The sequence below is a fragment of the Microcaecilia unicolor genome, chromosome 4 (assembly GCF_901765095.1).
Source record: "Microcaecilia unicolor chromosome 4, aMicUni1.1, whole genome shotgun sequence".
NCBI lineage: Eukaryota > Metazoa > Chordata > Amphibia > Gymnophiona > Siphonopidae > Microcaecilia > Microcaecilia unicolor.
In genome coordinates, this window is record NC_044034.1 from 101,040,461 (window position 1) to 101,057,681 (window position 17,221).

At 46.6% G+C, this 17,221-nt stretch overlaps 1 protein-coding gene across 1 annotated transcript in view; it reads right to left on the reverse strand.

Annotated features, from left to right (window-relative positions):
- The window catches only part of DGKH (diacylglycerol kinase eta), a 676,008-nt gene that overhangs the window by 339,912 nt on the left and 318,875 nt on the right, over positions 1–17,221 (reverse strand). Inside the window, 1 exon segment of the mRNA XM_030202410.1 lies at positions 5,995–6,075. Coding sequence (XP_030058270.1) covers positions 5,995–6,075 — 81 coding nt within the window.

Below are 17,221 nucleotides of genomic sequence, written 5' to 3' on the forward strand. Positions count from 1 at the left end.
TCCTGTTTCCGCATAGGCGGGAATACATCAGAGTGAAGGCTGTGGAGCCGGTACGAACAGTGTGTATCAGTCACTGCTCGCTGCAGGCGAAGATCTGCTATTTATAAGGTATGTAGGAGGTACAGTTGTTGGGAGTTTTTGGCTGGTGGGGCTTGGGGATCCCTGCCAGCCGCATCATAGGTGTGCTGCTACTGGGTGGGCTTGAGCCCAAAGTGGGTGGGCCTGGGCCCACCCGGGCCCACCCTTGGCTACACCACTGGTTTGAACATACTTTGGGCTTCTTCTGGGAGCCAATGTAAAGTTACATAAAATGGAGTAATATGAACAGAAGTTTTTAAAGCGAAAATGAAACTGAATAACTGTGTTTTGAATCATCTGTAACCATTTAAGTACGTTTACAGGGTAGTTTAAAATAAACCTTGGTAGTTCGAGTACCCGAATAGTCCTCTGCATGGACTCCTGAGCACTGTCCTCCAATGTGCTCTTCACCAGCAAATCGTCAAGATAAGGGAACACTTGGACTGCCAGCCTGCATAGTGATGCTGTGACTACAGAATAGACATCTGGTAAATACCTTGGGAGTTGACACGAGGCCAAAAGGCAACATCAGGTACTGGAAGTGATGTGTTCCCAACCAAAACCATAGATACTTCCGGTGGGCTGGAAGTATTGGGATGTGAGTATATGCATCCTTCAAGTCCAGAGAGCATAGCCAATCATTTTCCTGAATCATGGGTAGAAGGGTGCCCAGGGAAACCATCCTGAATTTTTGTTTTTTTCACCAGGAATTTGTTCAGGGTCCTTAACTAGAATGGGGCGCATCCCCCTTGTCTTCTTTTGCACGAATAGAATCCCCGTCCTTCCTTCTCTGGTGGAATGGGCTCTAGAAGGACTGAAAGTTCCTTTTTAAGTACCTGTTCTTGCTGAGAGCTGAAGAAATGACCTCTCAGTGGGCAATTTGGAGGTTTCTGAAGCCAATTGAGAGCGTATCTGAGACAGACTATTTGGGGAACCCACTGGTCGGAAGTGATAAGGCACCACCATTCGTGAAAAAAAATTCAGCCTCCCCCGATCAGCAAGTTATCCGGCACGGACACTTGAACAGCAGCTATGCCTTGCTGGATCAGTCAAAAGCTTGTCCCTTGCTTTGACTGGGGAGCAGCAGGGGCCTTAGGTACACGTTGTTGACGAGAACGAGCACACTGGGGCTGAGCCTGAGGAGGTGGCATACCTACTCCTCTGCGAGCAGTAGGCACCCCTTCTCAACTTGCAAAAAAGACCTCCTAGAGGAGGAGGCTGATGCAGAAGGTGCCCAGCGAGAGACAGAGAAGAGATGGTATGTGTTTCTTAATCTGATCAGCAACCTCTTCAACTTTCTCTCTAAAAAGGCTATCCCTCCAGCATGTGGCATCCGCCAATATCTGCTGAACCACTGGTTCCAAGTCAGAGACATGCAGTCATGAGAGTCTGCACATTGCTATACTCTGGGCAGAGAACATGGATGCCACATCAAAAGTGTTGTAGGCAACACTAGCCATGAACATAAGACACGCCTTCTGCTGCATGGCCAACTGGCGAAGAAATTTGACTTGCTCCAGTGGGAGAGAGTCAGCCAAATCTAGCAACTTGCACACTGAGTCCCAAATGAAGAGCTGGTATGATTGTAACCATGTCACAAGCATAGAGGGCTGAAACATCTTCCTCAAATAAAGAGTCCAAGGTTCTAGCTTCTCTGCCCAGGGGCACCAAAGCATAGACCCGAGAACTCTTGGCCCTTATGAGAGCCGATTCAATCACAAGGGAATGGTGAGGCAACTGAGGCTTATCAAATTCCTGGGTGCTGTGAATCCGGTAAATGGTATCGATCTTCCTGGGCAGTACCGGGACAGAGGGGATTCCCAGTTCCGCACAAGAAAGTCCTGCAGGATATAATGCAGTGGTGCAGTCACAGCCTTTCTAGGAGTAGACTCGTAGTCCAGAATCTCAAGCATCTTGACCCTGGGCTCGTCCTCCACCTCCAAAGGAAATGAAATGGCAACTGCCATTGCCTAGACAAAAGAGAGAAAGCAAAGGCTCTAAGGAGGAGGTTTTTTCCTTTCCTGTGGAGGGGAGGGGAGGGGTTGGAGGGGATGCCATAGGACCCATCCTTCGAGAAGTACAGTGGATCCTCCTCCAACTCCCATGAGTGCTCCTCATCAGTGTTAGTCAAAAACTCCTCATATGAGGGCTGAGATGGAGCCTGCCTCGACTTAGAGGAATCATATCTCCATGAGAGGCATCAAGGAGTTGGTTATCGTCTTGACTCTGGTGAAGCTTCCTCCACTGATATCGAGGGGGTACTGGCTTGGGTGGCAGTTGATACCGGGGCCACATGCAACATCAGTGTCGGAGGCCACACCACAGTGGCATGATAGGCGCAAGCACCCTCAATGCTGATGCACTCCATTGCAAGAAAACAGCCAGCAGCTCAGGAAGCAAAACCTGTATGCGTTGGTCGAGGGCCGACACCAGGAAAGGCTGAGGTGTCAGCTCGGAGAAAGTCTCTAAAACTGCTGAGGTTGAGGCAGGAGGTTGGTCCTGGCTGCTTGGAAATCTACGCACCGGTCCTCCCGGTGCTGACGCTTCTCGGGTGCCAAATCCCTCAGCACCCTAGAGGTCCCAGCACCATGTGTCGATGCAGATTGATGCCAATGCTTTTTGGCCTTCACCCGAAGCAAGTCATAGAGGCTCCTTGATGCCAATGAGGACGATGTCGAATTCTCACATCACATCGGGGTTGGGTCCAACGCAGGCTGGTGCACAGCAGTCAGCATCGAGGCAGATGGAGACCCACTTGATGCACAACTCTTCCAGTGTCCACAGGTCTAGCAGCCATATGTACCAATGCAACAACGTCAATGCCGATCACAATGTTGAGGATTCGGGCCAGGCTCCAAAAATCCGCTCCCACTGAGCTTCTCTGGCCAATTGAGTCTTTCTCTTCATACGATGATGACACAGGACACTGTTAGAAGGACTATGGTCAGGCCCTAGGCACTGAAGACACCAAGAATGGGTGTGCTTGCCAGAGATGATGTGATTGCACCAGGTACAGCGCTTAAAGCCACTGAGAACTTGAATGGATGTGGAAGGAAAAATCTCCGCAGCCAATGAAATGACTCGAATGTAACACAAAAAGGGGCAAGACACCAGAGAAAAAGAAAGGAAAATTGCGGCTGAAATCAAGGCACAAAAACGGCCCAGTGACGAGGAAAAAGAGAGAAAAATCAGAAACGGGGGATAAAAGCTAAAACAATAATAAGGGAAGGAAAAGGAGTCACCTGAACAGGGAAAACAAAAAAAAGGGCAGGGCAAAAAACATGCCGAAAGGCACTTTAAAAAGCTGTTTGGAACTTTGGACCGATCTGTGAAGAGCAGCAGAAAAAGTCAACCTTTCTTCACAGCAGTAGAAAAATATCTGCAGTAACCACACTCTCACAGTGGGCGAGAAGGCACTAGCGCATGCGTAGTGGAGCATGTCTTGCACTCCACAAAGCTCTTAATAGCTTGTCATAAGATCCAGACCATGCAGTAAATGTAGTGCATGCACATCTCTCTCATGAATATTCATTGTGGGTATCCTGAAAACCTGACTGGCTGGGGTACCTCCAGGACCAGGTTTTGGGAACTACTGCTTTAATGCATTGGTTTTCAACCTAGTCCTCAAAGCACGAGATATTCTTAAATAAATGTAGGAAATAAATGTAAATGTGCCTCGTGGATACTTATTATGAATATCCTGAAAATCATACTGGATGGGCAGTCCTCAAAGACTGGGATAAGGAACAGTGCCCTTGGAAAGTCTTTATTTGTAGAGACCCAGGTTCGATGATATGCCACTTCCTGCACTCTGGGAGAAGAAACCATTATCTACTGCTGGGCAATCTTTCCATATCATCTTCATGCTCCTGCTGTAAATGTTCTTTACAGTTTTTATTGTACACTCTCAGGGCCGGTCTTAGGCAGGGGCGACTGGTGCAGTTGCACAGGGCCTCGCGCTTCCAGGGGCCCTACACTGTCGACCCCAATGTCAGATCAAATCTCCCACATTGTGGGAGACTCTTGCTTTCGCGGTCATCTCCCACTCAGCAACCTCCCCTTTTCCTCTCCCCTTTTCTCCCGAGTCCAGCAGCACTTCTCTACCTTGCTCCCACAGCCCCAACCTCCCCCAGCAAATCCAGCCTATATGTCACTACCCCAGGTCCCTCCACCTGGTTTGATCACTGGCAGCGGCTCTGTGATTACAGTAGACTGCCTCTGCCAGTGCCGTGGCCGCCATCAGAGCTTTCCTTGTGCAATGCCCCACCTCCTATGACTAAACTTCCTATTTCCACACAGTCAGGACACCCTACAAGGAAAATCCCGATGTCAGCAAAGGAAGTCTGCCATAATCAGCCTCAGCTGCCAGTAATGAAGCCAGATAGGAGGACCTGGGGAAGTGACAGAATGGACTCACTTGGGAGGGTTCAGGGGAGAAATGTGTTGCACTCGGGGGGGGGGGGGGGGGGGGGAGAGAGACGGGAACCTGTTTGTGTGGTTAGGGAGAGATGGTGTGCACTGGCCACTGGGAGGAGGGAATTTAGGATATGGAGGTGTGCTGGCCATTGGGAGGGGGGCTAGGGAGATGGAGATGTGCTAGACCTGCTAGGAAGACAGGAATGAAAGAGAGACAGAGAGAGGCTAGACTGGAGGAGGGGAAGAGAGGGGAAAGATGCTAGATCCAGGGAGGGCGGACAGGAGGGAAGAGACCACAGGAGAAGAGACACAAGACCCATGGAGGGAAAGGGAGAGATATGCTGGACTATGGGGGGGGGGGGGGGGACAGGAGAGAGAGAGAAGGAGAGAAATGCTGGACCCAGGGTGGAGATGCAGGAGGAAAGGAAGAGAAAAGGGAGAGACAGGGAACAGAGAAGAAAAGCTGGGCATGGAGTAAGCATAGGGACAGGGATACAGAGGAGCAATGATGGAAAAGGGGTAGGATAGAGAGGGGTGATGCTGAATATAAGTTGAGGAAAGGGGACACTAAGACATCAGATGCTGAACACATGTGGTTGGATAGGAACAGGGACACAAAGAAGAGATCCTGGACAAGACAGATAGAGGCATGGAGGAAAAAAAGTGTCAAACGTACAGGAGAGCTGGAAAGACGAAAGAACAGAAAAGCAGAAGAGATACTTGGACCAAATCAAATGGAAAAATAAAATGCTCAGACTACAAATGTAGAAAAAAAGTATTTTATTTTGAATGTGTTAATTGGAACATGTCAGCTTTGGGAAATCAGAATCTATGATAGCTTGCATTTCAGTTTCTGTTTCTCTAATATTGCTGCATATGCAAGTATGACCTGAGGTTTACAGTTTTTTACCTTCATATCTCTATAACTGATCTGTGATCACTTATTTCATATTTGAGACTCTGTGTTTTGCATATATGACTACAGATCTTAAATAAAAACATTAAAAAATCTTGTCATCGGGGGTGGGGGGTGGAATTGGGCAAGGAGTGTGGCTAGGTAAGAGGGCAGGGGAGCTCCACCGAACTGGTCTGTACAGGGCCCCGCAATTGCTAAGACCGGCCATGTACAATCCTACTAGAAAACAGATGCTAATAAACAGACCTTTGACAACTGAAATAACACCTCAAAATCATACTGTAGTAAAACTTTTGAAAATTAAGGTAAAAATATTTGCCAACAATTTTTGAAAAAAAAACCAAATATTTAAAAAGCATAGATGAGAACCTAAACAGTGAAAGATGTGCAAATTTCATACACTCATAGAATGGATCAATGAATGGTAGAATGATACCCATTCTATAACATCAGACAGCACTGTAAAAGGGTGCCAGGAGAAAGCAGTAGACTAATTAGCAAGTCTCTCAAAGAAGGCTTTCTAGACTGTCTTAATAACGGTCTTTCTGCAGCTTTTGAGTATATTTATAAAAATCTTATCATACCGTGAAGCTGTTGTTGACATTTTTTGTGCTTGACTCAGCTACGCTGGCATCTGACAGATCAACTTCATCAAATATTAGAGACTGTGAATGGAAAAGAACACAAACACATTAGCAACCAGCACAAGTCATTTCACTGTCAAATATACTTACACACTGTTATCAATTTCACATTGTTGTTCAACGGATTAGCAATGGACCAGGATGGAAAAACTGAGACGCAGATAATCCCTTCTAATTTATACTGTAGAAAGACCTGTATAAACAAGCCCATAAATACAAAAAGTAGAATAAAAATGTTTTGAATGAAACAGTAATCCGCCTTGAACCTTAAAATAGTATAAAGCAGAATAATGAATGCTATAATTAAATTAAAACAAATCCAAGTCAAAAAGTGAATTACTCCGTTGACTCTAGAATGCCATTGATAGATGCTGCTGTGTTGCTGCTCAAAGCAAGCAGAAGCATAACAGCATTGGTTTATTCTGTAGCTAAGGTTTGTATATATCATGCACAGGAATACACAGAGAGTAAACTGCTGTAGCATACCAGACAAAAACACAGAACACTGTGCTCTCAGCTAAAATATGTATGGAAGGCAGCAGGCAATTAAAGCAGTGGCGTACCAAGGTGGGGGCGGTCCGCGCCGGGTGTCGGCGGGTGGGGGGGTGCTCCGTCGTCTCCTGCCACCACCCTGCGTTTTTTTTTTTAATCCATGCAGCGACGCAGGTATCTGCCCTGCTGTGTGCTGTGAAAAAAGAAAATCGCTTCGTTCGCTGGCGTCGGGCCTTCCTTCGCTATGTCCCGCCCTCTTTTGACGTAACTTCCTATTTCCTCAAGGGCGGGACATAGCGAAGGAAGGCCCGACGCCAGCGAACGAAGCGATTTTCTTTTTTCACAGCACACAGCAGGGCAGATACCTGCGTCGCTGCATGGATTTAAAAAAAAAAAACGCAGGGTGGTGGCAGGAGAAGAGGGCTCTGTCGCTCTTCACGGAGGGGGGGGGCTCAGATGGGAGAAGGAGATGGGGGAGCTCAGAGGGGAGAAGGAAATTGGGGAGCGGTGGGGGAGCTGAGAGGGGTTCTCAGAGGGGAGAAGGGAATTGGGGTGGGGGAGCTGAGAGGGGTGCTCACAGGGGAGAAGGGGATTGGAGAGGGGTGCTCACAGGGGAGAAGGGGATTGGGGAGGGGTGGGGGAGCTCACAGGGGAGAAGGGGTCTGAAGCTGGAACTGGGGTCTGACAAGGGGGCAGGAGGGAGAATGGGTCCATGCCTGGGGCAGGTGGGAGAATGGGTCTGGGGCTGAAAAGGGGGGATGCAAAGCATATGGTGGATGAAGGGGGCTGGAACTGGGGGCAGAAAAGGAGAGTATTTGGGATAAGGGGGCTAGTGCTGGAACTGTGGGCTGAAACAGGGCAGGGGCTGAAACTGGGGGCTTTAAAGGGGACAGGGAGAACTGGCTAGGGCTGAGCTCAGGACTGGTGAGAGAAAAGGGCTGGGGTTGAAACTAGGGGCTGAAAAGGGGACAGGGAGAAGTGGCTGGGGGCTGAAGCTCAGGACTGATGGGAGAAAAGGGCTGGGAGATGTGGGCTGGGGCTGGAACTAGGGGCAGGTGGAACTGGGGCCTGAAAAGAGGGGGCAGAGAGAGAGGGGACAGACCCTGGATGGAAGTGGGGAGCGTGAGGGAGGGCAGACCCTGGATGGATGGGAGAGGGAGGGCAGACGGATTGAAGGGGCAGAGAGAAAGGGCAGATGGTGGGTGGAAGGGGGAGAGAGAAAGAGGGCAGACTGGGGCAAATGGTGGATGGAAGGGAGAGAGAGGGCAGACAGTGGATGGAAGGGACATTAGAGAGGGCAGACACTGGATGGCAAAGAGAGAGCAAAGACAGATCCTGGATGGAAGGAAGACAGTGAAAAGAAGATGAGGAAAGCAGAAACCAGAGAAAACAAACTGTAAATAGATATTTTTATTATTTTGCTTTAGGATATAGTATTGTAGCTGTGTTGTTTATAAATAGAACATGTAAATAAGGTAATCTTTTTATTGGACTAATTTTAATACATTTTGACTTAACTTTCAGAGAACAAAACCCCCTTCCTCAGGTCAAGATAGGATACTGTAACAGCACTATACTGTACTGACCTGAGGAAGGAGATTTTGACCTCTGGAAGCTAAATGTATTAGTCCAATAAAATGATATTATTTGTTTTATTTCTATTTGTTAATTTGTAAAGTGGTGATTGATATTTGTTAGTTTTTTCAAATTTACATCTGCTGTCTTTATATTTTGCACAGTACTAGGGGACATTTTCTGTTTCTGTGGTGTTGCATTGTATGCAGAGTCTGGCATCGGGGGTTCAGTTTAATTTTTGTCTAAATAGAAAGTTTATGATTACTTATTCTATAGTGGATTAGGGTGTATCCGTGTTTGTGAAAAAGACATGGCTTTCGGTTGGCATTGACTGCAGGATCGACGATCTGTACTAATCTGTCTGTTTTCATTTTACAATAGGTGAATTGATGTTCTAGTGCTCACTGTAGTGTTTAAGATGCTTTCCTTTTCCTTGTGTGACTGGTAGAAATTACTGCTTATGATATGCTAGAATTGCTCTATAGGTCCTGAGTGTTGTTTTGTATTCTCGGTATGCCTAGTACTGGATTTGGGGGGGGGGGGGGGCCCCGGGTGTCAACTACCCTAGGTACGCCACTGAATTAAAGTTACCATTTAGAAGCCAGGCTGATAAAGCAAATTTGCTTATTTGTAAGAAGGTTTCTCTGTGCAAAGCAAGATGAGTAGGTAATGTCATTTGAAGGCACCTACATGAGCTCTCTCAGAGCTCAAAAGAACACCTTCAAAGCTTATGCAGGATTTCCTGCGCAGCCACTATCTTATGAGTCAGCTTTATTTATTTATTTATTGGAGTTTATTAACCACCTTTATGAAGCGATTTACCCAAGGCAGTGCACAGCAGGTACAGTTTAACATAAAACTTACAATTTTGTTAACAGCATAACAATAGTAAATAACCAATAATAAACATAAATACAATAAAAGAGGTAAACTTGAAAACAGTAAATTGAAACCTAATAATAGAACTACCATGCAACAGTATCAAAATTATACACATTTAACAGCAATGGAATTCAAATACCAGAGCTATAATACAATGTTAGCATAAAACTAATGATACACCTAATAAGCATACATTAGAACATTCAACTAACATAGATATGATGCTAGAGATTTTCTACAATACTGCTTATCATATAGCTGAGGGACCAAGAGCATATAAATTCTATTGTAGAGCTCAAGAGTCAGTTCCCCAGGATGATGGGTGGACCTGTGTGTTTGATATATCCTGCTATCTATGGAGAATCTCCATTACAGGTAAGCAACTTTGCTCTCTTTGTCAGAAATCAAGGTGAATCAGTCATACAAATGGAAAATCCCAAAGTTGAGAGTTGTCTTGTTTTCCATTAAGCCTTTGGACTTCTATGGCAATCCAGGCAGATAAAAGAGGGGGGCCCTGCTGAACCACTTCTCCAAAAGCACTGTCCCTTCATGACACGTTGCACAAACATAAGTGAGATGTAAGGGTATAATATTCGTTCCACTAGCCAATTTGATAAAATAATTCTCCCTACTGCAGATCCACTTCTCTTAGAAACAATGGATATAAAATGATAGGTGCACTGATGAAATGGTTGTATTCTTTTAATAAAATAAACAGTGTTCTCTTATAGCCCAATGTGTGCAAAGCCTGCTTTTTTCTTCAGCTAACAAACAGGTTTTCTTTATGCTCGTATCTCTTTATTCAAAAAAAGTAACACAGCAGACTAGTTGCAATGGCTGTTCCTTTCATACTCCAGCCCACACACTGAGCAGATATTTTCATGAATGTAATTTTGTTTTTAATTTACCTCCTAATGCTACCCTCCTTCACCTAGAACACATCTGCCCCCTTTCAATATCATATCATATGCCACCCATTACATATGTCTCGAGTTTCCAAACATCATTCAATTCTACCCACTCTAGCATTCCCTCCCTAAGCCCCACCCATACACATCCCATTCTCATCCCATTCTCAAACATGGTTCACCACACGCATGCTTCCATTCACATATGCATTGCTGCATCACTTTTGCACACAAAACAGGGTATGTTGCATCTATGGAAAATTAAACATAAGTCTCCTGGCCCTGGGAGTCAGTGACTTGATGTAGCCTTCATTTGCTGCCATAAAGTTTACAAGGCCAGCTAACTTTTCCATACCCATAAATTCCATGAGCATAGGAAGCACAATCAACTGATGTGTAAAGCTGATACCAATTTTGTCATAAATTTAGGATGCAGTCTAATATGGAAGAACCAGACAAGTCCTTGGAACTTACTCTTCAAAACAAAGTAACCACCACTAAAAAGAATTTTCCAGATTAAGGGGTCTTTTACTAAAGATTAGCTCGAGTTATCTGCAGCAGGGGCCCTGCTGTAGATAACTCGAGATAATCTATATAAATAAAATCCCCCCTCAAACGTTCTGAAGCTCACTCCCTGGCAGTGAAGTACTGAACTCCTGTACTCTGTGTAGGCTAGGCTATGTGGACCACTCACCCTCACTGATAGACCCGCCCTCAGCCACGCCCCATCTGCACATAAAAAACAACCTCAACGTTCTAAACTTTGTGGCTTCAGAGTTCGTAAGTTCGAAGCTCTGTAACCACTTTTACAAACCATCTAACTCTGTCCCGCCCTCACGTCAAAACGTTATGACGTCGGGGGCGGGTCATAATGAACACAACCACACTAACCTACTGAAGCCCATTGCTTCATCTGTGTTTGAACGAGGAACGCGTCGCCCCCCCCCCAAATCCACCCCCCCCTCACACATGCCCGTGCACATCACTCCCCCTCCAAAAACGCCAAACCACTCCCATGCCTCCACCCGCCCAGTGCCCCTCCGCTCACCGACATACGCTCCGCCCATCCCCAGTACGTGCACGTCGGCCCCCCCTCCAAAATCACCAACCCCCCACTCTACTACCCTCCCCTCCTCTTACTGGAGTCCCAGCCACAGAACTGAAGGGCAATGTACTTCGGAGATTCTGCTGCCTTCCGTTCTGTTCACTATGAGCTCTGTGCCCTGATTGGCTGCTCCCGCCCTCAAGGGCGGGACCAGCCAATCAGGGCACACAGCTCATAGCGAACACAACGGATTAAGGCACCAGAATCTCCGAAGTACCTTGCCCTTCACTTCTACGGCTGGAACTCCGGTAACAGGAGGGGAGGGTAGTAGAGGGGGGTTGCTGATTTTGCAGGGGGGGCCAACGTGCACGTACCGGGGATGGGCGGGGCCTATGTCGGGGGGGGGGGAGCGGAGGACCTTGCTAGCGCCCGTTTCATTTGTCCCTGAAACGGGCCTTCATTACTAGTCTTTAGTAAAAGACCCCTAAGTATCTCAGGCCCCGATAATCAATTCTCCGCACTGTTCCACAACAGTGCCCTAAAAATAGAACTGGAACAGCGTAGGAAATTAACTCCCCAATGATCAACACTAAAAACATGCAAATTTAAGTACGTTATTAGCGTTTATCATCCTGGGAAAGTGCATGCATTCAGGCACAATCCTCCCGCACACGTCTGACAGGTTTGGGCAGTCAAAAGCCCAGACCTGTCAAACACAGGGGCTGAAGATCCGTGGAATCCCCAGACCCCTCTCCAAAATCAAGGACGTGGTTGTCTAGTGCTCCCAAAGCCCCCACACCCTCCCCCCCCCCCCCCGGGAAGGCGCATGGGGGGCTGGAGGTTCGGTGTATCTCCAGCCCCCCTAACCCCCCCACCCCCAAAAAACACACCTAGTAGCCTGTGTGGGCTGCCGACCCAACCCCCAACCCTCCCTGGTGGTCTAGTGGCCAACTCGCCCCCCTCCCCCGTAGCTCCGCGTTGGAGGAGGGAGTAGCACTCCCTCCTCTTTCCAGCGTCACCTTCAAAATGGTGGTGCCCTGCCAAGTGCATCCTGGGATACGTTAGGCAGGGCTTCCTTACCATATGTGGGATCCTGGGGTACCGTCATTTTGAAGACGGAGCTGGAAAGAGGAGGGAGTTCAACCCGACCACTCCTCACTAGACCACCAGGAAGGGTAGGGGCAGTGGCGTAGCTTGGGTAGTTGACACTCGGGGCCAGTCATTTTTTAACACCCCCCCCCCCCCCTCAAATCCAGTACTAGGCATACCGAGAATACAAAACACTCAGGACCTATAGCGCAATTCTACCATACCATAAGCAGTCATTTCTACAAGTCACACAAGCATCTTAAACGCTACAGTGAGCACTAGAACATCAATTCACCTATTGTAAAATGAAAACAGACAGATTAGTACAGATCGTCAATCCTGCACAGTCAATGCCAACCGAAAGCCATGTCTTTTTCACAAACACAGATATACCCTAATCCACTATAGAATAAGTAATCATAAACTTTCTATTTAGACAAAAATTAAACTGAACCCCCGATGCCAGACTCTGCATACAATGCAACACCACAGAAACAGAAAATGTCCCTTAGTACTGTGCAAAATATAAAGACAGTGGATGTAAATTTGAAAAAACTAACAAATCCGATCACCACTTTACAAATTAACAAATAGAAATAAAACAAATATAGAAAATAAAATATCATTTTATTGGACTAATACATTTAGCTTTCAGAGGCCAAAACCTCCTTCCTCAGGTCAATACAGTATAGTGCTGTTATAGTATCCTATCCTGACCTGAGGAAGGGGGTTTTGTTCTCTGAAAGTTAAGTCAAAATGTATTAAAAATTAGTCCAATAAAATGATTACCTTATTTATATGTTCTATTTATAAACATTTATTAACACATAAACACAGATACAATACTATACCCTAAAGCAAAAAAATAAAAAAAAAATATTTTATTTACAGTTTGTTGTCTCTGGTTTCTGCTTTCCTCATCTTCTTTTCACTGTCTTCCTTCCATCCAGCATCTGTCTTTGCTCTTTCTCTGAAATCCAGTGTCTGCCCTCTCTCTCTGCCCCTTCCATCCACCATCTGCCCTCTTTCTCTCTCCTCCTTCCACCCACCATCTGCCCTCTTTCTCTCTCCCCCTTCCACCCACCATCTGCCCTTTCTCTCTGCCCCTTCGATCCGTCTGCCCTCCCTCTCCCATCCATCCAGGGTCTGCCCTCCCTCACGCTCCCCTCCCTTCCATCCAGGGTCTGTCCCCTCTCTCTGCCCCCTCTCTCTGCCCCCTCTTTCCACCTGCACCTAGTTCCAGTTCCAGCCCACATCTCCCACCTGCCACCCTTTTCAGCCCCACTATCCCACCAGTCCCCAGCCCTTTTCTCCCATCAGTCCTGGGCTTCAGCCCCCAGCCACTTCTCCCTGTCCCCTTTTCAGCCCCTAGTTTCAACCCCAGCCTTTTTCTCTCACCAGTCCCAAGCTTCAGCCCCAGCCAGTTCTCCCTGTCCGCTTTAAAGCCCCCAGTCCCCACAGTTTCAGCCCCCAGTTCCAGTTTCAGACCCCTTCTCCCATGAGCACTTCCCTCCCCAGTCCCCTTATCCCCTCTGAGCACCCGTCCCCAATCCCCATTCTCCCCTCTGAGCACCCCCACCCTCCCCAATCCCCTTCTCACATCTGAGCATCCCTCCTCTGAACTCCCCCACCCTTCCCCAATCCCCTTCTCACCTCTGAGTACCCTTCTGAGCTCTCCCACCCTCCCCAATCCCCTCTGAGCACCCCCACCCTCCCCACTCCCCTTCTCCCCTCTGAGTACCCTTCTGAGCACCTCACCCCTCCCCAATCCCCATTCTCCCCTCTGAGCACCCCTCCTCTGAACTCCCCCACCCCTCCCCAATCCCCTTCTCACCTCTGAGTACTCTTCTGAGCTCTCCCACACTCCCCAATCCCCTTCTCCCCTCTGAGTTCCCCTTTGAGCTCCCCCAGCCCCTCTCCATTGAGAGCCACAGAGCCCTCTTCTCCTGCCACCGCCTGCCTTTTTCTTTTTTTTAAATCCATGCGCCACGCAGGCAGCGCTTCGCGTCTGCCCTGCGTGAGCTGTGAAAGAAGTAAATCGCCAGCGCTGGCGTCGGGCCTTCCCTCGATGTCCCGCCCTCGAGGAAATAGGAAGTTACCTCACAAGACGGCAGGACATTGAGGGAAGGCCCGACGCCAGCGCTGGCGATTTACTTCTTTCACGGCACACGCAGGGCAGACGCGAAGCGCTGCATGCGTGGCTGCACGGATTAAAAAAAAAAAGGCAGGTGGTGGCAGGAGAAGAGACGCGACGGAGCACCGCCCCCACCGCCCCGCCCTTGCTACGCCACTGGGTAGGGGTTTGGGTCGGCAGCCCACTCAGGTCACCAGGTATGTTTTTTTGGGTGTGCAGGATTAGGTGGGCTGTAGATCCACTCCCCTCCCTTTTCATCTCCTCTTTTTCTCTCTGCCTCTCATGATCTTCCACACTCTTCTGTGTGTGTATATGGTGTAATTATTTCCTATTTCATATTATTCTTTTCCAACTATATATGTACTTTTAGTATTGCAAACCAACCAAGTTAGGTTAGGCAGTATAGTGTATATATAATAAGGTTCTGGATATTAGATGGATAGGTATCACGATTGTGACTACTGTATTCCATGCCTACACTCACCTCGCCTCTGGGTGACCAGGCCCTATGGCTGCTGTGGACTGTCTTCTTCCTGTTTCCCCAAACATGTTCCAGAGTTCATTCCAGTCCTATTCTGATCTTCCAGCATTCCAGACTTGCTTTGGGGTTCCTGCAGCCAAGCCTCACTTTGGTGCTCTTGCAATCAAGCCTCGCCCTGGTGTTTCTGCTGCCAAGCCTCACTGTGGTGTTCTTCTAGCCAAGCCGTGCTCAGGTGTTTCTGCTGTCAAGCCTCACTCTTACCTGTGACCTCATCTGTAATTGCCTTTATTAAACACCTGGGAACTTTCAGGCTTGCCTTTGCAACAGAGGTCTTCAGATGAGTTTTCGTCTGTGTGTGCTTGTTGCAGTTCCTGCCCTGCTAGTGCCTGCCCTGTTTGTCTTCAGTTTCAGTTCCCATCCTGCTTGGGTCTGCCCTGTTTGCTTTCAGCTTTCATTCCAGCCTAGCCTGTTACAGTATCCTGAATCCTGTTCCAGCCAAGCCAAGTCCATTCCAGCATCCGGTTCAAGCGAAACCAAGTGCGTTCCTGCATCCGCTTCCAGTCAAGCGAAGCCAAGTCCATTCCAGCATCTGGTTCCAGCCAAGCCAAGTCCGTTCCTGCATCCACTTCCAGCCAAGCCAAGTCCGTTCCTGCATCCACTTCCAGCCAAGCCAAGTCCGTTCATGCATCTGTTTCCAGCCAAGCCAAGTCCGTTACTGCATCCGCTTCCAGCCAAGCCAAGTCCGTTACTGCATCCGCTTCCAGCCAAGCCTGTTTGAGAGTCCTAAATCTTGTACCAGCCTGTCTATGTTTAGCCTCGCTTCCTGGTTGGGTGGTTCACCTGCTGCTGCCGGTCCCCGGTAGCGGCCCAAGGGCTCACTACTCTGGATCATTCCTCACAGTTGTGACAATAGGAAGATAGGCCTGCTCCCCAGTGTATGCTGAATGCATTTGATGCTATCTTGTATCAGCTTTCTAGAACAGAATTGCAGAAGCATTTTGTTGGCTTCTGATGCAAAGAGATCTATTGTTAGGAATGTCAATTTATGGAAGATATCAAGTGCTATTTTCTGGTCTAAAAACCATTTGTAAGGTTCCAAACAGAGGCTGGATATTTTATTTACTTATGTATTTATTTAAGCTTGTATCCCACAATTATCCAAAAATGAGTTTTGGTTCAATGTGGCTTACATTTAACAGAGATTACATTGATTCAATTACACTTACAAGGTTGTATGATGCTGTGTTTTAAAGTGGTTGGCAAGATAACTATTAGTGCATTATGGAATAGTCATTGGGTTTCCTGAGAAGATATGTTTTAGTTCATTTCTTAAATGAAAAGATGTGTTATAGTTAAGAGGTTATGCTGTGTATTGTTGTTTCAGAATGATTAGTGGATATCTAAAATCATATTCATTAACACCAGAAGGTATGTCTCTAAAAAAGAAAACAACAAAAAACATCTGCTGAGAGACGACCAGTTCCAGATCTTTAGCATTTCTTTGCAAAAGAGATAAGATCCAGTTACCTCTTGTTTGTTTATACAAAACCTTGCTATTTGGTTGTCCCTTTGGATCAAAATTCTCTTTCCTAAGAACACATGGAATGCCTTAAGCACAATTAAGACTGCTCTTAATTCTAGGTTGATTTGACACATTTCTTCCCTTATGGTCCAAATTCCTTGGTGCAAAAGGATAGAACATGAGCTCCCCATCCCATTTGTTGTTAATACCACCAGCTCTTGAAGCTGATGGAATAAAAACCCTCAAATACATATAGTAACATAGTAGATGACGGCAGACAAAGACCTGCATGGTGCATGTCTTCCACCACAGGAGGGAGTGAAGAGCCTAATCTGCTATTGTTAACTGGTGAGATAATAGTTGAGTAAACTGGCCCCACTAATATTTTAGAGTCTACTGAAGGTGATGCATACAAAGGCATGGTAGAGTCAAAAGAATTATGACTGCCATTTGACCCAATAACACCATAAGGGCATGGGCCAAAAAGCTTGATTTCCTTATGAAACTTTTTAAAGTTCTTATCAGGTGCCTGCTCTCTGGTCTAAGTATAAAGCCCTTCAAAACTAGCAGATACAATGGTGCATAAGTCTAGAATAAGCAGATGTTAATGTAAACCCCCTGGTGGCAGAGCAAGGTATTACAATGATGGTACCAAATATGTCACAGTGTTTCCCCGAAATGACTCAACACCAACCAGGGAGTTTAACAATAAAAAGAAAAAATATTTTTTATTAGTATTATATTTAAATGTTTAATTAAATTTTACCAACTTGCACATTCAACATATGTATTTCAATTACAGGTTTAAACATTGGGAGCATTTTCAGATAATTATAAATATTAGGTACATAAATCATGTAAGCATATTCAATTTTACAAAACACTAGATTCTTTAACATTTCTTTTCTCCTGTCTTTCAGATTTCCATAGACCCTCAAGGATCTCAACATGTAACTCTACTCTTTTTTTTTTCCTTAGTTATCTCTCACTTATTGTTCAGGTTTCCTTTACTATTTTCTCTTTTGTGCACTTTTTAAAA